The 19,946-nt window shown below is 42.4% G+C and overlaps 1 protein-coding gene across 34 annotated transcripts in view; it reads right to left on the bottom strand.

Annotated features, from left to right (window-relative positions):
* Nucleotides 1–6,631: 6,631 nt before the first annotated feature.
* The window catches only part of LOC126980236 (voltage-dependent calcium channel type A subunit alpha-1-like), a 209,962-nt gene continuing 196,647 nt past the window's right edge, over nt 6,632–19,946 (bottom strand). For 28 of the 34 annotated variants that reach the window (XM_050829889.1, XM_050829899.1, XM_050829875.1 and 25 more), the window contains 4 exons: nt 15,965–16,120; nt 9,891–10,054; nt 9,618–9,766; nt 6,632–9,231 (listed from right to left, as the gene is read on the bottom strand). In XM_050829889.1, coding sequence (XP_050685846.1) covers nt 8,393–9,231; nt 9,618–9,766; nt 9,891–10,054; nt 15,965–16,120 — 1,308 coding nt within the window. In that variant the 3' untranslated portion in view covers nt 6,632–8,392. The other 6 variants (XM_050829900.1, XM_050829894.1, XM_050829890.1 and 3 more) reach the window with 4 other exon arrangements.

Genomic DNA, 19,946 nt, shown 5'->3' on the forward strand with positions numbered 1-19,946 from the left:
GAAAGGCACAAATCCCAAGCCTGCGTGAATTCAAGAAATGACACACGCTATAGAAAAAAAGGGTTAAGATTCGTTTTAGGTCCGTGCCAGTATCTCATTACCTACCTTATGAAACATCAGTATCTCTTCATATATATTTTCTACAAACCTTCAACAGTCATGGAAACGCTTTGAAAATCAAATTCAAGGACTTTTTTTTACTCTTGAAAATAGGGGATAATATTTACGAAAGCGCGTCGCCTCCTCTGCTGGCCGCGGCGACGCTGCAGCGGGTGTTGCGAGAAATACCTCCTCGCTGAAATAAGTCACATATACATGAGGGGGGGGGTCAAGGGGGGCGCAGCCCCCCCGTTAGTAGGTCGTAAAGTTCGGTTGGAGTAGTTTAAATATACTCCCCGACCCTAAGCCCTCTGCGAGCTATTTTGCGGCTGCGGCGGCTGCAGCGTCGCCGTGGCCAGCAGAGGAGGCGACGCGCTTTCGTAAACATTATCCCCTATTTTCAAGAGTAGAAAAAAGTCCTTGAATTGGATTTTCAAAGCGTTTCCATGACTGTTGAAGGTTTGTAGAAAAGATATATGAAGAGATAGTGATGTTTCATAAAGTAGATTATGAGATACTGGCACGGACCTAATACGAATCTTTACCAAAAAAAGTACTACATACAAAGAAAGTGGTCTATCAATCATAATTTTCAGAAATTTGGAATTTTTGGTCAGAAAATATTATACGGATAACAGAATAGGCTACGGCCACGTGAGCCTACGTCGTCAATGAATGTTTCTCAAAATAGATCACCTGCTCTTATTCAACTCAGCAGCTCCATTGTTCAAGTGCTGAACATACAATAGTTACTCGGCCACTCTACACTGTCCACTGAAAAGCACAAAACGGTCATTAAAGGAGGTAATATAGCGGCAAAGGTCGACGTCACAGGTCCCATACGCGTGTAGCGTCGCCTGCCACTCTCCCCGTTATAATGCAAAAGCAATTATTACATAACACTGTTACCAGATAAGTTCGCTTGCTGCCTCAATGGTATAATTATATAGTCCTCCAATCACTTTGACAGCACCTTACACCTAAAATCAAGTAAATCTGAGAGGCAACAAGGAGAGAAGGCACACTTACGACTTTCGTGCTCTCTCTCTCTCTCTGCCAAAGCCATTCCAATCTCGTATTCCTCTTCTTCCTGTCTCCCGCTACAAACATCCCTCCGCCGCTTTCAGTTGACAGCTTGACATCGCACTCTACACACAATTTTATGAACCCATCATTTAACACCTCACTTTTTTTTCACTCAGAGCACACCTTATATCATACCATTAACTCAAAACAAAACCAAAGGGGAAATAACTCGGTCAGTCGGTGTCACTGAGCTCTCAACTCCACACACACACACACACACACACACACACACACACATTCGTAATCGTAATACTAATATACATATTCCTATTATTTTCCTGTAATATTTATTTATTCATTATTATTTTTTCTTTGCTAAAGGGGGAGGCCATGGCCCCATGGCACTCCCCCCCCTCGGTACGCCACTGCGAGTGAGCACCATCTTTGATGCTATACCATCAGACTCACAGCACACCACAACCTCATTACCAATAAAGTATATGAATTTACTGATTACACAACTACAGTGACTGTTTTAGTTATATGGACACTTAAGGTTGAGGGTCTTTTAAGAAGCTATTTAAAAAAATTCATATCTCCCTTATTTCTTACTCCATGAAGCTGATATTGCCACAAATAATAGAGCTCAAAACATTTTTTTATCTCTGTTCTCAAAATCAGTGATTCCCAAATTATATGGCACTTCTTTTCACCGTGGATTTAAATTGGATAATCTTTAAAATAATGAACTTTTTTTTACACTTTTTCCAGTGATTCTCCAGTATTTTCCTTTCCTTGCTCCATTGAAAAAGAAAACAGATTGCACGCTGGTTGGTAAGCTATTGAGCTCAACTCATTTCAAGCTATAAATTTTTTGTTTCGAGAAAAATGCGTTTTGGGGTAGGTGGTGGCTGAGTGGTAGCGTGCTGGGCCCACATTCACTGCGTGATGGACGACACGGGTTTGAATCCCCACGCTACCACCTCGGATTTTTCAGCCACCGCGGAGTGGCTTAAAACTATCCACATGCTGTCCTGAAGATCACCCATCAACCCGGACTCTAGAAGAAGCCGTCCAAGTGAATCAAGAACGAGTTCTGGGGGGCAGCATGAGCCAACAGAAGATGGCACCACTATAAACACTTGCCTGCGCCATGACGGGTTGGGGCCGACTACCATCCAGGCCCCTCAAGAGAGCCTACTGGCGCTATAGGTGTACACGTAAAAAGAAAAAAAAAGTTTTGCTTAAAGTACTTTTACAGGTACTAAAATGTTATTAAAAAAGTAAGAGTCCTGTTTTATATACTGTATGTGAATGTCACTGTGAGGAATATTGTAGAAAATGACATAATACAATAAGCAATGTAAATTACTCAGTATATATGACATGTAGAAAAGCCGTTTTGCTTTGGAGGAGACAGTGGAGATTATCGAGGAGTTGTGTTGCGATGCTACCTGGGAATCGGGACCAATACAGGGTTCTGTTGCAAAGCTCTAGAGCTCTCCCGAAGAGACAAAGAAAGATGTGTCAGGAGTCAATTCCTTCAGTATATAAGAAATAATATGTGTTCAGCTAAATAATAAAACAAAGAACCCTCTCACATCTTACATGACATAAAAAAGTGCAGATAAAGTTTCCATTACGTAAGGAATAAGAATAGAAACAAAAGTATCTTTTTAAACAATGCATATTGATAAAATGTTTATTCGAGACATAATCCTGTACAGACCTGTTCACGCATTCTGTATGAAAACCCTTAGCAAGAGTACTGTTAGAGTAGGGAGGAATGGAAAAACTGTCTTAGATATTCAGTAAACACACACTGCTTGCAAATTGGTATCATCAGCCTTAAAAATTTACTAATCTTGAACACTACCAGATGAAGGTAAGTCACTAGTTTCAGAGAATTCCGCGTGGGATTTCCGACCCCCCATTTATGTATTTTCATTTTTGTAGGTACAAGATTTGTAGGAAATTGGTTCTTACTGGAAGTCCCAGAAACTGGTGATTACAAAAAACTCCTGGATGAAGGCAGAATATCCTCAGGTTACACCCACAGTGGCTGTAGTCCCCTAGCGCTACCTCTCACTTTGTTTCATTTATAGTAGGAAAATGAATGATTTGTATAAAAGTTCCTTCAAAAACACCTACAGGGGTTAACGTGCTATACATAATCGAGTGAGCGGGTACAACAAAGTAGTCTGTCATATTACACACACGCACTCCATCGCGTTGCATCGAGACGCGACGACTGTACTGAGTCTCCGAAGAAACGAAGTCTCATGAAAAGCAACAAGAAAAGATTTTTAGGAAATGCAAGTTTGGACGTTTTCCTTAGCAGCACTATACCAATCAGAACACAGTACGTACTAATAAAGTTTCTAACATGATTGGCCAGTCATAGTTATGTATTTTTACTTTCAGGATTTTTAGTAATACACTTTGGTTCTTCCTGTTATTGCATGCCCACAATCCAACCTTGTTATGACAAAGCAGCTGCTGTTCAGTGTTTCCCATTTGATAAACCCTTGTGTGCAAGCTCATAACGGCTGAAATTTATCATATAACCATATTTTCATCACCTACAGCCAACAACAATGAACAGTTTGATACAAATACTTAAAATTTAGGAGTGTCAATTGGTGCTTATCATAGAATATTCCCAGAAACAGTAATAAGTACTCATTTGGCCATATTAGGTTCACAGTCTGTACCTTTACACAAAACATTAACAGGAATGTCTTTTATATTCTTAATTTTCATGAAACATGAACATCTCACACAGTGGCCGCAGCGTACAAGCCACAGCTAAGCACTTGTACACTGGATGGCCATGTCACAGCATTGCCGAGTCCTGTGTGCACCGGCTGTTCAACACTACCATGCCTCTCGCTGGCTGACATGACAAAGAGCTCTGGGGGCAGGGCTTCCACACTGACATGACAGTAAGGAGTGGACACAGGACTCAGTGGGCTCTGCTACAGCTCTTTTTCACAAACCATGCCACAGTTCTGACGGGAAGATGAAAATTGAGCTTCGGTCGAGTGATCCCAAATGAACCTTATGGCATTATCACAATAAGCTCAAAATCCCAAATCTCGTCACATTTCAATGACAGGCAAAGAGAAAACTGAAAAGAATGAAGGCACACACGATTATACAAAGAACATACAACAGCTCTTTGTATTTTTCTAGAGACAAGGCCTGTATTATGGGGGGCCACTTGTTGTTTCTAATTGTGGAGATTCAAAACGAGGCTCAACCTTCGTGTCTCACATAACGAGACAAAACAATAGGAATGACTCCACTGTATCACCCATCACTCATTGGGACTTTTCAAAATCAATAACTATGAGGTATGAAACCATAAGATTATGAAACTGTATCAGAGTTGAAAATCATCATGCACTAAGAGGATCGTGGCTATGTAGTAGTTTCTCTCAAAGGAAAATTCTTGATGTTCCTCAGTGTAATTATAAAACATTTCATACATTTTACAGTTACAAAAGTCCTTCTCTGGCCACCTAAGGGCTACTACTTGTGTCGAGGAAAACTCAAGAATTTTCAGTGAAGACACTATTTCACATGAATCCTCACTCCATCCCACAGGGAGCAGTGGCGGTGGGGGGCCTTGCGTGCAGCACGGCTGGACAGGGTTTGGACCGCAGGGCGCGTGGTGGTGGTGGTGGTGGCGGTGGTAGGAGGCGGCAGCGCTGCTGCTTCTGCATGAGGCACCAGTGCCGAAGGAGGTTCCGTAAAACTGGTGTGAATCGCGTGGAGAGTTTGCGGAGAAACCCAAGAAACAGGTTACCCATTGTTTCAATGGCTTGATTAACACTGCAAAATCATAAGAACTTTTCAAAACTCTTCCTTCAACTGAAAAGTTCAAACAGACACCTTCAGTTCCGTAAGTGTTGATACACTTTTTAGTTTCAATAATTACCTCGTGTTTAGATCAATCATAGGTTATTATAGTTGACATATATATAATCTTATATATGCATATATTTATGTATATATTTATATATGTGGATTTTGAGTTGTAACTTAATTTTCTTGTAATATGGTTTAAGATGAAGTTTCTATACATGATATTTATGATGAAACATTCAAGTATTTAAGAAGGAAGATCTTGAGGGTAGCAGTAGTGTTGCTCTGGAGAGTTTCATCTGAAGACTGTACACTGTGGGGGTCACTGCTGCTGCTGCTGCTGGGCCGCCCTGGCACAGGCGGCAGGAGGTCATGTTTTTGAGGGTAACTGCCACTCAGCAGCTCAACACTCGGTACAGTAATAATCTATGACCATAATTCAGCTTTTCAGTAAATACGGATTTAATCGATAACATAGGAATATCTATAAATCTGAAATTAACTTCCTAAATTAGAAAAATATAGTTCCAAATTTGTTCAACAGGCTTGACACCAAATATATTCTGAAAGACTTAGTCTTCTACTTGGGGAGACATTTGGCTACCATTACATACTGATCTCAACAGAGAGGAACAACAGTGAACCAAGACTGCCACAAATAAGGGCGGCGCAACGCCACATCAGAGGCCAGGGCCGCAATGGCCTCACTCAGAGTGATTGTTAAATGTTTTGTCGGATTTTACTATTTGCTAATCTTTTCATTATGTTATATAACTAAAGATATCAAACAATGGGATGGCATGTTGACAAAATGAGGCTTCAGATAAATTCCTGCAATAAAATTTTTGAATTTTGACATTTCACATCCTGGCTACCAACTGTGATGGGGCCATTAATACATACTACTTTGTGGTCTTGTCCCTCTCTGATGGCACATTGTCTAAGGCAAGATGTAAATAGGACACTGTATCTGGCCAAGCTCATCTTCATTACAAGCAGAACTCTATGTGTGTGTGTGTGTGTGTGTGTGTGTGTGTGTGTATATATATATATATATATATATATATATATATATATATATATATATATATATATATATATATATATATATATATATATATATATATATATATATATGTATGTATATATACAGTGATGGGATTCAGCCAGTTCGCACCAGTTCATAAGAACCTGTTCTAAGAATTTCTTTAATCCCGAGAACCGGTTGTTACTCTTAGCTCAAATCAGGGGTTCTCAATTTTTCACCCATGAACACCTTTTACTTATAAGTTATAAGAACCTGTTGTTAGCAAGTCTTGGAGTGGGAGAACCTGTTCTTAAAAAATTGAATCCACCACTGTATATATATATATATATATATATATATATATATATATATATATATATATATATATATATATATATATATATATATATATATATATATATATATATATATATATATATATATATATATATATATATATATATATATATATATATATATATATATATATATATATATATATATATATATATATATATATATATATATATATATATATATATATATATATATATATATATATATATATATATATATATATATATATATATATATATATATATATATATATATAGATAAATTGTGAGTGTTATGTTCCAGTTTCCTTGTTCCTGCAGCCCGTGCATGAGCACTGGCCAGTGCTTGTCCTACAGCCCCTTCTCCCTTCTCCCCACCAACATATTCAACACAAAAAATCTTGCGCTGGTGCCTAGAGTATGGTTTGCAATTAACATGCAGCAAGAGAAAGGAGGCGGGATGAAAGGAATGTTCTCTAGCAATCATGTGGAATGCTGCACTGCTGTGCTACTGGTGTCTGAACGTGGCTCTGCCGCTGTACAGCAGCAACATTGTTTCCACTGTGGAAATTATGAGTTAAACACAGCACAGGATGTGGATCTCTTGCACAACACTGCTATGTATAATGCACAGCAGCATTTGACAGTCAGTCAACTACATGGAACTATGGATGAAGGCAATATGATGTCCCATAACTTGGAGCACATGAGGTGGCGGGTGGTCTCCTTTCAAAGCATCTTTTCTCCCATTCATGTGTTTGTTGCTAGCATGACAGAAAATTACAAAAGTTTTTTTTGTTGTTCTCTATAAGGAAAAAATATCTGAATCATTGCTTGGAGGGATTAAAGGAACTCTAAACTGGTGCTCACAACAGATGAATCCTGCCCCAATTTTTGCAAGACAAACTTGTCAAAGTGTGACATATTAATGATGATAATAATAATAATAATAATAATAATAATAATAATAATAATAATAATAATAATAATAATAATAATAATAATAATAATAATAATAATAATAGTAACAATAATAATAATGACAGTAAAAATGATGATGATAGTAATGCTTGAACCATTATTCTCCAAGTAGGACTGATTAAACACAACTTACAGAAAACATCTACAGGTAATAGAATCCTACTTGTCTAAAAACCTGCTGTCCATTTGAAGCTCATTTTTAGCATAGCTGTAAGCCTGCTTAGTTAGGAATACTTCAAGGATAGCAGCAAGACAAAGACCTGGATGCCTGTCCACCTCCCTATGCATGAAGTAATATGTCAGTACAAAAGTCTTAACTTTGGCAGACGACATCACTACCTTGTTCCTTGTCGCACAAGACCCAGAAACTCTCAACTTCTTTAGTGAACTGTAAATACTAGACTAGCTGTCAAAACAATAAATAAAATATAACTATACTCATCCTACGTCTCACGAACTAAACGGCATATGAGATCCACACTCGAGTTGACCAACACAACAAAAATGGAAAACTAACAACTGCTGCAGTTACGTTTGGGTGCCTCGATGAGATGAAGCCGAATGACGCACAACTATCACGTGTGAAAGTTTACCTTTTGGCTTGAGTTCCAAGGTGAATGATAATGATCTATGTTGAGGGAAGGAAGTGTTCATAAGGAATGCATCAGTTGGTAGTAAATCATCATAATAACATTGACACATTCTCATGCATTCTCTGAATAGACTTTAATTCACAGTAAATGAGAGGAATCTCATTCTGCTTTATCTTTTTTTGATATTCATACGACTCTCATACAGGAGAGCTACAGTAGTGGTGACATTAAAATATCACAGATTTGATAGAACATTTGTTGTATGTTATAAATAAAGCACTTGTAGGGGATATGGTACAAAACAAACATGAAGAGAAGCCACAAAAAAAAATTGTGGCCATGGATAATTCCCCTGCCCAGGCCTCTGCCCTGCTCTTCACCCAGGCACTGCTAGTCAGGGTGATGTCACCCCCCAGGCGGCCCTGTGGGGTCTGGGGGCTCACACCACCCTGTGGGATCCACTAGCACCAGTCGTCCTCATCACTGTCACTGTGGCGTACCCCCGGGGCTGACCTCCTGGGTGCACCCCCACCTGCTGCCCCCACCGGGGCCGGCAGCCGTGGCACAGCACGGTCGCGCCCTGGCTTGTACCCGTTAGGCACTGCTGGTGAGGGCAGCTGGCGAGTGCCCCGCCCGATGGCCACTGCCTGTTCAAAACTTAGTGGCTCCTCGGGCCGGCGCTCATAGGGGTACTGGTCTCTGATGGGCGCCATGGGCGGCCGCCTCAGTGCACCCGGTGGCAGCACCTTGCCCGGCGGAGGGGCGCGGGGCCGGGCACTGCCCTCAGCTGCGGGGGGAGTCCGTCTCTCTCTGAACACTGGTGGCATTTCTAACTTGGGCACGTGCGTGGGCGAGGCGTTCAGCTTGGGGAAGTTGATGGGCTGTTGCCTGGTGGGGGACTTTGCCCCGGGCAGTGGTGGGTGACCTGGAGTGGACTGGGAGCCCAGGTGGAGTGTTGATGGCTTGTTAGGAGTGGGAGGCAGCCGGCGGCCCCCGCCCCTCCGCTGCGGTATGGTGGGGTAGCTGGAGCCTGCGTTGCGGTGGGGCGAGGGGCTGCGCGACCGCCAGTCCAACGACACAGAGTAGTGCTCCAGCATGCGGCCGCGGCGCATGGCCGTTGCTGACATCCCCGTTGGTGGCGAGGGGCTGCGGGAGCGGGTGTCCAGTCTGGTGGTGATGTAATGACGATCGGGGCTGTTTGACAGGGAGCGAATGGTTCTCCTGCCCCACTGCTGGGGGGGGAGGGGCTCACGCCGCCGCACAGGGGACGTAGCCCCGTACCCGTCGCCGTACATTTTCCCTGTGGAGGCAAAGCAGAGTTGCAATGGTCCAAAGATGTCATGTGCTGAGGAGGGATTACATGAGGATCCATGTTAAGGTTATTCATGACAGCATCTTGTAGCTTCAACATGTAACAGTAAAATATATGTGTTATTGATGTTACATATTTGTGAAAGCTTTCAATAAATTTAACAATAGCAATGACGATCATCAAGCTGGTTTAGAACCTGAAACACTAGTCACTAGGAGATAAATTTTCCATCGCACTGCTTCAGAGAGAAAAACAGCTGAGAGGCTAGATTGTCTGCAGCCTGCCCCTCCCACACCCAGCAGTGATGAGCCTTAAAGAAAACTGTGAGCTTGTTAATGTTCCTCAAGCAGCCTGGACTGAGCCGAACCACCCACCTCGTCTGTCTCGTTTGTGGCTGCTGCCGTCGTACTTCACGAGGTCAACGACATCGCTGACACAGTCGCTGAAGCCAAGTTCATGAAGGTGTTGGTTGGATTTCCTGGGTGACGGGCTGTGGCAGATGGGGGTCGGCGAGCGTATCCGCCTGGCACGGGAGACAGCACAGCTCTAGTAACATGACGACAAATGTTCTCTTTATAGATATTCACTGGTGTTCACATCTTCATGCAAGTCAGAGGCCTAAGAGTACAAACACACGGCAGCCCCACCTGTGTGGAGGGGTTGGTGACTGGAAGCCCCGCACTGGTGAGGGTGACCGTGACCTGTACCTGTTGATTGGGTATTCCTCCGGTCTGAGGTGGAAACCTTCCTCCGAGGCCAGGGATCCCCGTCTGGAGGCCTGCTTCACTACATCTGCCAGCTCCATCCCCACCTTCAGGACGAGGAAGGATTAACACTGCGTGCCCTCAGTGCCCTGAGCCATCCTGCTGCTGGGATGGCCGGGGACACTGCCAGGATGTGCTTATGCTTGGCTTGAAATTACTACTTATTCTACCGGGAACCAGCAATTTCTTGTGCATTCCCAACTGGATTAGTAAGGAATATATGGATGTATATCTAATCAGTCATGATGTGCCTGCTTAGGATGTGTGGTCCACATCAAAGACTAGAATTTTTACATCTGGTAAGATGAAAGCCAACTGTCCAAGAGAATAAATGCAGAACTGGACCGAAGTATAGGAAAGCTTTGAGGCATGAAGACGGGCACACACGAAGGACCTAGAGCACTTACGGCTACGTGGCTATCAGATAACTGTACATGAGTATGATGGGAAGCAACAGTGTGACCGAGACTATGTCTCTGGTGCAGGAGTGAAGCATTAGCAATCTACTAATCTTAGAATTCCAAGAGAACAAAGCCCATCAGGGCTTCGTTGACAAAGAATTCGCACTACCTGCTCAGAAGCAAGAACTGTCATGTACATATGCTGTGGGGAAAAAGCTAGTAATTGAGTGTGCTACTTTTGTTAGTGTATAAATGGTTGAAGTAGCTTTGAAAAAATGATGTGTTTGATGAACTGCATATGCCTCATATCAATGGATGATTTTGTTCATGCTAAATATTACCTTGCTGATTCTATTTTCTGCAATACCAAGTGTGAACCTAAAGTTAGGTAAAGTCACTTTCTTGCCTAGTGTAACTTATGCAAACTAGAACATCATCATGAAGAAAGAACTTCAAGAGGTAAAGATAACTGGACAAGTCACCATCAGGCACTGAGAAAAAGGCCACAAAACACACTCATGGTTTCTGGGACACTGGCACAAAGTGTTGGTGTGGAAAATCTAGCTTGGCGGTCTGGTGTGAGCGTTTGGGCTCAGGAGAGCGGTTAGACAAAACAGGACAACATGGGCACAAAAATAAATATGGGAATCAATAGAAAAGGAAAACAAATCAATGGATTAGAACGAAAACCAACCAAAGCAAGATCCATGGTAGGAGTGATAAGATTACACCGTGTCGTATGAAATGAAAAACACACACATTGATAAGAGGGGATGAGTGGGGGAGGGCAATGCATCTGAAAGAGAGGCACATATGGTCAACACATATAAACATCAGGTTACTGGGTACAGAGGACAGGCCCGGGTCACAGGAGGTACAGGTACATGGATGACCTCACTCTGACACCGACTAACACTCAGCCTGGGTCTATATCAAACGGCATAGTATCTGATCCCATTCTTTGGCATGAATTTCTCTTCTCAGTGACACTCAGGACTGAACAAACATAAAAATCCAACTAAATAATCACAATGAAATGACTAGTTTTGTGTCAGTGATCGGCAAGGTATAAAAAAAAAATCGTTGACAGGAACAGAACTGAGATGAAACTCCTGTCAACCTCAAGGCGACACTACAGCTAAATGAGTGATGAGTTCGCAAACGGTGTACGACTGAGAATGTGTCCTGTGCTCAGCTTCAAGTATGACTGAGAATGTGTCCTGTGCTCAACTTCAAGTATGACTGAGAGCGTGTCCTGTGCTCAACTTCAAGTGCGACTGAGAATGTGTCCTGTGCTCAACTTCAAGTATGACTGAGAATGTGTCCTGTGCTCAACTTCAAGTATGACTGAGAGCGTGTCCTGTGCTCAACTTCAAGTGCGACTGAGAATGTGTCCTGTGCTCAACTTCAAGTATGACTGAGAATGTGTCCTGTGCTCAACTTCAAGTGCGACTGAGAATGTGTCCTGTGCTCAACTTCAAGTGCGACTGAGAATGTGTCCTGTGCTCAGCTTCAAGTATGACTGAGAATGTGTCCTGTGCTCAACTTCAAGTGCAACTGAGAATGTGTCCTGTGCTCAACTTCAAGTATGACTGAGAATGTGTCCTGTGCTCAGCTTCAAGTATGACTGAGAATGTGTCCTGTGCTCAACTTCAAGTGCAACTGAGAATGTGTCCTGTGCTCAACTTCAAGTATGACTGAGAATGTGTCCTGTGCTCAACTTCAAGTATGACTGAGAATGTGTCCTGTGCTCAACTTCAAGTGCAACTGAGAATGTGTCCTGTGCTCAACTTCAAGTGCAACTGAGAATGTGTCCTGTGCTCAACTTCAAGTATGACTGAGAATGCGTCCTGTGCTCAACTTCAAGTGCAACTGAGAATGTGTCCTGTGCTCAACTTCAAGTATGACTGAGAATGTGTCCTGTGCTCAACTTCAAGTGCGACTGAGAATGTGTCCTGTGCTCAGCTTCAAGTATGACTGAGAATGTGTCCTGTGCTCAGCTTCAAGTATGACTGAGAATGTGTCCTGTGCTCAGCTTCAAGTATGACTGAGAATGTGTCCTGTGCTCAACTTCAAGTGCAACTGAAAATGTGTCCTGTGCTCAACTTCAAGTATGACTGAGAATGTGTCCTGTGCTCAACTTCAAGTGCAACTGAAAATGTGTCCTGTGCTCAACTTCAAGCATGACTGAGAATGTGTCCTGTGCTCAACTTCAAGTGCGACTGAGAATGTGTCCTGTGCTCAACTTAAAGAAACACTTGATTAGCTCCACAGCTCAATGATTCTGGAAGGATGCTGATGAAGTTTCTGTGTTGCTGAAAGGCTAAGACTTAATAAGCTGGAAGGCCCAGGCTGGGATTTGATTCTGGTCCTGTGCGTTCATGGCCAAGTCTGCCGACCTCTATACCGCGGAGGTCAGTGATGTGTAGGATATGTGTGTGGCTGTTGGCTAGAAAATCTGCCTCCTGACTCTGGGGAGGCAGCAATGATAGAGCGAGAGTCAATGTTGCCAGACTGTCATACTCAGTGTTTTATATTTACCAACTTCTGACCCCAAATAACGAGATTCACTAATAGTTATCGTTAAGATAGTTAATTTCTGATGTATTTAGGCAATAATTATGCGTCGGAAACCGGTAAATACTAAGCTCTGAGTACGATAATCTGGCAACAGTGGTGGGAGTGAGTGAGTAAGTTGATGAGAAATTACAATGGTGTGGTGGACGTGAGAGGTCATAGCCGTGGCAAGCCAAGACGAGTGTTGCCGGCGTGTCTGAACCTAGATAGAAAGAAAGACTGTGGAGCATATACATGTGATGTCTAATTATGTACCTGAGGGTGGTCAGAAATATCCCCTTTACAGTTAAAATGGATTATAAAAAATTATGAAGTCCTTATTCCTTCAGCTACTTGGCATTTCACACACACACACACACACACACACACACAGACACACACACACACACACACACAGTTAAGTGAGGTTCTAAGAAATACTGTGCTTATGATAGACAACTGAAAAGTATGTCAATGAGTAAGAGGGCTGATGAGAGGCACACGGAACACTCACGGCTGTGGGATGGCATGTTAACCTTGTGCCACTGAACGTGTGAGCAAGGGAGGGCAATCTCCTTCATTACTGGTGACCACAGATAGACTTACACTCAAAAAACAAAAGGTAAAAATGATGTTCTATCTAACAACAAAAACATCAACACGAAAAAATATGAAAACAGATTATATACTTGTACTTGAAAAAGACCATCTATTTGAAAACATTACTAGTACTAATTTAATACAGACCCATTACAAAGTCACATTGTCAGTTCATAGAAACGATCTCACACTACATCAGAAGTGTAAAACAGCAGTGCAGCAGAGCCAGGCAAGCGAGGGGCTGCTGGCAAGACACTTTGTACTCCTGCTGACCAGGCCAGTCACTGACACTTCAACCTCCTGACAGAAACCCCTCGATTACCGCCTGCCACAGGAAAACATTCAGAGGCTATGGAAACAGCAGAATAAACACTCTGACTGCATCACTGGTACTACAACGCTATTGTTCTATGTATAAAATGTTAAGCCACTGTTACATAATGGTAGTTTCTAACAAATCTATTCTAGATCAGAAAGGGGAAGACAGCATCCATCACTGTACTGTAACCTTCATGTACTTCAAAAACGTCTTCACTATGAGGCATACCACGCAAAGGCTAAGTCTACAGTAACTCTGACACCAACAAAATTCAAGGGATCACTAGAAATCTAATTTACCCTACGCTTGATCCTTTCAACTCTCAAAATGTAGTCTATTCTACAGGTAAAATTTGTTGTCCTCGGCTAAACAACCTAATTCTCGGCTAAAGCGTCATTACAAACCACCTCGTGTCTAAGAAAATATTCCAGGACTAAGTTTGTCACTCTAGCACTAACAGGATAACAAGCGTTTAGGAGATCATTTGTGACGTCAAGTACCAAGTCCAGAGCTTTTGATCAGCACTCTCGCCAAGTCTACGCAAGGGTTGTAAAACAGACCTGAGTCATTCTATCAAACTATCACAAGCTCGTTGGTGATGCCACAAATATACACTAAAAAAAAGACAGCAGAGGAGAATTCTCAGCTTGAAAAAACACCAGGAAGTTTTGGCAAGTTGAACAAACAGTTAATGTCCAAGAGACAATGGTAGGTGGCACCGCCCAGGCCAGGCACTCACGGGGACAGACAGAGACATGGATGGAGACACTGTGAGTTTGCTTTGTACAGTCACTTTGGTCAATGGTAAACATGAATTTGCTCAATTTTAGAGGAAATGTTTGATGCAGACTTTTAGCTGATAAACAAAGGAGTCATTTTAACCATTTGCCACAAGAATATTCAGCTTTGATTGTATCAGTGTTTCAAAAATCTGTATGAAGGCATGATGATGTAAATATTTTTAATATTCATGTTTATTTAGGATTTCTTTTATAAAATGGCCAAAGTTGAAATTTAACTAGCAAGTGAGCTAAAGAAAAAAACTTAAATCCTGATGTTGATTTTCCTGTAAAGTCTGTCCCCCATGAGCTGCCTCGGCGGCGCAGCCCACAACACTCCTACTCCAGCAGTAAGTGCTGACCACCCAACACAAACTCTCCCCCACACCTGGAACACTGCACGCCCATTAACAATGAATGAAGGCTGATTAGAGAACTTTCCTCGATTTGAAAATTAATATGCAATTAAACTTAGTTTCCCAAAATTATATTTCTTTTCAATGTGTTGATCAGTTGATGATACATTACACACCAGCTAAAAACTGTCAGCCAAGAGTGTTTGCTCAGGGCTTGAAGCTCTGTGAGCACAAACATCTTTATGTTGTAGCAAGAGTTAAGGAGCTGTTAACTTTAAATATTAAATTTATTGAAATACTATACAGAAGTTTTATAGTTTACTTCTAGAACTGTTTAATACCTCCCCTTTTCATAGCAAGAAATGCCTTTCCCCTAGTAAAAACCATGTTTCCAAGTGTGTTTGAGCCAAGCTAGAAGTGAGGGTGGTGAGCCTAGCCATGCGGCAGTGAACATGTTGACACCATGCAACGCGAGGATGGCTAGCACCAAACCTGCCAGCCGGCCACACTCGACACGTCGTGGTCAGAGCCACGCTGGGAACTACTGCCTCCCAACAACAACGCCAGGGTTTTTTTCGACCCTTTGTCACTACCAAGTACATTATCTATGCTGTAAAGTGGAGAAATTGAAGAATGATGAGCTTTCAAAATACTGCCTCACTCTCGAGAGAATGACAGCCATCACAGCAGTGTGCAGCTTGAAAACTTAAGTCTTTGAGGCAATGTAACATCTTGAGTGTGTACACTTGTTAGCAATGTGAACCAGCATCCAGGTAATGTGCCTTTCAATGGTGAACAGGTGTGGTGGCTGCCTTACAGTTTACAATAATCACAAGCTTCTTGGCTTATATTGTCATCATATATCAAACAACATGTCCCATGACAGAGTTCACTGGCTAGGGCTGGAGGCAGGTGGCAGGCGGGAGCCAGAGACGCCCTACCTTACGTTGGAATGGGTGAGGCTGTCCTGCCGGCTCTGCCGTCCCTGGGAGTCCTGCTGCTCGTCGATGGAGCGAGAGAGACTTGTCCTTGAGGCGTTGACACTCTTGGGGGGAGCTGCTGGTGCTGCTATGCCCATCAGCCGCTCAAACAAACTGGGCTTCTGTGGTGCCACCATTGGGGGTCAAGGGAAGGTGAAGTGCCCGAAGCATGGAAGCTTTAGCTGACGTATGCTTTGAAAACATGACTATCCTTGTGCATCAGAGAACTTATGTCATCACAAGCTACTGTAACTAGTTGTAACCTTGAGGAGCATTGAGCACCATCATGTACAGCAAGGCTGGAGGGTTAGTCCCTCAGCAAGCTTCAACTGAGCTTCCATTTTCGAACTCCTACAAACATAAAATCAATATAAGGCTTTGTGACAACTTCAGTGATATTCATAAACATCAATAACAACAGAAATAAAGAAACCAATCAAATGCAGGATGAAAGAGAAAGAAGGCCATTAGGGGTGGAGGCAGGACAGTCATCTCTCACTGAACTCTGATCAAACTCTTGCTGGGCCAGACAGCCTCTGCCAGCGAGCACTAGGCTGGCCTACTCACAGGATCACAGACTTACATTCACTATGGTAGAATGAGTAATCTTGCCCCTATCAAATTATAAGACTTGCGAGATCCCTTCTTTGAAAAACTGACTCTAGGTAGAAAATCTGCATGTGGTAATTCATAGCAAAGGATTTCACACTACAACCGCCATCCACAAACACCAGTATGATGTGTTCTTCATTTTCAATTTGTGATGGAAAAACCCTAAACAGGAGAGAGAAAATAGCTCAACACACAAAAGGGGAGATAAAATAATAAAGAATGTCCCAAAATACATAGTAGATTTCTTAGTGCCTTTTTTCAAATGTATTTGTACGAATGATTTAGCAGATGCATTGTGGGTACTTTTTTAGTATTCTAGCATGTGTGTCACTACCCATAGTCAATCACTAGATCAAGATCACACCACTAGTGAAAAACCTAACCAATAACTGCATTTGGGCAATATCCAATAACACTAATAATTATGTGGAACATTATAAAAAGTGGTAGCATATAACTTGGTTACTTAATTGGTAAAACTTTGGAAAACCAAGTCCATTCAGTTACTCAGGTATTTATGGTAAAATTAAGAATAGATACTCGTTTGATAATAAAACTGTGTAAAGTATAATACATCCTTCCAACAAGATCGCTTTTGTAGGATTCATCATGAATGTGCACACAAAAATGATCTGGATGGAAGCGTCTCTGAGGTGAGGGTAGCGAGGGTGACTATGGTCCAGGCAGTGTACACGCTAGGGGCAATGGCTGGCTATAACATGCAGGCTCTAGCAGCTGCCTGGTCATACTCAACTGTCCTTGCTTTCATTACTCAGTTGTATGCACACTCCTGAGACCTGCAACACTGGGGACTTTTGGAGGTGTTCAGCAAGCTAGATGTATGTACAAAAGTGCATATATGTGTGTATGTATGTGTGTGTGTGTGTGTGTGTATACATATGCTCTTATTGACAACCCCGAGAGTAGGCTTAAAATGAGTGAGTGAATGCATCTCTTGGGTGTAGGATTATGAGGACCCAGCGAGCCAGAAGGGAGTCCTCTCTGTGGGTGTTTGTGGTGAGCAATAACTGTGAGCCTTGCAGTGGAAGTGTGGGCTAACGCGGTCATGTCCAAGTTTGTTTGTTGGAGGCGCTGGGGTCTCTTTTGTCAAACCACAGTTAGCATGAAGTCAAAAGAAAAGCTAATAATATACTACTTCAAGTTTTCAGAAAGTTAAAATTCTTGTTCATTTTTGGCATGAAGTAAGAAGTGAGTGGTGAGATTCTTGGGCTGGCAAGGTCAAGGGATGAGAGCAGCAACACAACACAGAACAAACAGAGAGCCCAGAGGAGTCATGAGTCGTGTCCAACACTCATTTGTGCCTACCAGCCATCTCGTGGCACCGGCAGCGGTCTTGTTCTCAAGGTTCACGTATGTTTGGTGCAAGTCAAGTTCCCGGCAGACAGCCAATTACTGCTGTTAGTGATGTGAATTTTGTGAAGCAATTTGCATGTAACAATCAAATGAGCTGGACACCTTCATGGAAACTGACTTGAAACATCTATTGTCTGGACATGTTTACCAGTGGAAGGAGCAGCACACAGCTGATGCAATAAAAAGCAATTCACTAGACAATGATGTGACAGGGAAAGGCAACCACATGGTGTTATTAACCACATTGTATGCTCACTAATCAGAAATCAAGTTCCTTGAAAACTTTTGGGTGTAATAATGTTAATTTCAATCGTCAACCAAGATGCAAAATTTAGTGCACGTCACTGGACGGCTTGACAGTAAGTTACTATTCTTTGTCTTGCCACTAGAACAGCCCTGAGTGTTTCTCCCATCACATCACGTGGGCATAAAGTATGCATAACAACAAACTGCTGAATGTAGACTTTACAAACATGAGCAAAAAGTGAAAGCTGAATGAGAAATTGTTATAAGAAAATGAAGATAATATCAAAATACTACCACTTCTATCGAGGAGGCTTCGGCTCTTTCCTGCAATAAAACAACGAGACGAGGTGTGTCACTCACTACAACAGCCGCTAGGGAGGCACGGGCACCAGCTGCCAAGTACTCACTCACCAGACAACAGCATGGCACACACACAAGACACCTACACAACATCATGATTTATCCTGCAAGATTTATACTCTCAAGGTGGCAGATTAAAAATGTTAGCATGTGCCTATGGCAAAACTTTTGAAAAGACTGCAAAGTGCTTTCACACTATCCAGCAGTTATCATGATGGAAAACAATAAAATCTAAGCAAACATTGCATGTCGTGTGCATAGTGAAGAAAATGATTGATTTGGGACTTAGGTATTTAGTGATCAGAAGGACTTTCACGTGGCATGGTGTGCCCATGAATGACCGAGAGTGTAATTCAGTCTATGAAGCTGGCGGCTACCGGCCAGGACGGCTCTGGGCAGACTGCTGAAGGGAGGCAGCACAACACTGGTGGAGGTACTCGGACAAGCTGGCCCACACACACACACACAGGGAAACAGCTAGGGCTACATGACTTGCCATCAACAACCTTCTTCTAGACTGGCTATTTTCTCAACATCATTTGAAAGCACTCAGCTGGTTCTTTCCCAGAACTTTCTCCATACTAAGGACACAGTTTTCTTCTAAGCTTAGACAATTCTAGCATATAAAAATGACTAAGTATGTATAAAAATTCTTCTGTAAATGATACCTTGGGGGTAATGTGCTGGCATGCCTAGGAGTAGTGAGGAGTGGGGAACAATGGTCAGCACTTTGAAAAATTATTGGAGTGAGGTCAGAGCACCAGCATTATCAAAACACAATGCTCAGCAAGATAGAGGAAAAAAAATGTGGAACTGTTTCATCATTGGTGCCTCTGGAGCACTCAGAAAAAGTTTTGTTTTTTTATTTTTCAGTTTCAGATCAAGCTGTTCAGTTTCTGTCTACTCAAGTGATGCTTTACTCTGCTGTTGTCATGGGAGAAATCTGATTGATCAAATTCCTGTAACTTTCTTCCTAAAACAAAATAAAAACTTTACAATTGGACAAAATTGTATGAAAAAAAGCTGAACACAAGCTTTTGTCACTGGCAGTGATGAGCAAGAGTAGTTCAGCTCCCATGGCTGGCACCCGTGATGGAGCACAGGCCATGGTTGCCATGTGCTGACTGGGTGATGCTTCAGCCCTCTTGGCAGAGCAGGGCAGCCATCACAGTCCCTCAGCCACTGCAACAAGGCTGCCCCTGATGGGAGCGCTGTGAGACTTTAGGCTGAGAACACCGTCACCACAACACACCGTGAATAATGCTGGAACCCTTCGTGTAACACTGATGACATGCAGCATGTGGTGTTGTTTGCTAATTCATATAAATGGTATACTATGTATTGTATGGAATGTGA

This window comes from Eriocheir sinensis, chromosome 44 (genome assembly GCF_024679095.1).
Source record: "Eriocheir sinensis breed Jianghai 21 chromosome 44, ASM2467909v1, whole genome shotgun sequence".
Lineage (NCBI taxonomy): Eukaryota > Metazoa > Arthropoda > Malacostraca > Decapoda > Varunidae > Eriocheir > Eriocheir sinensis.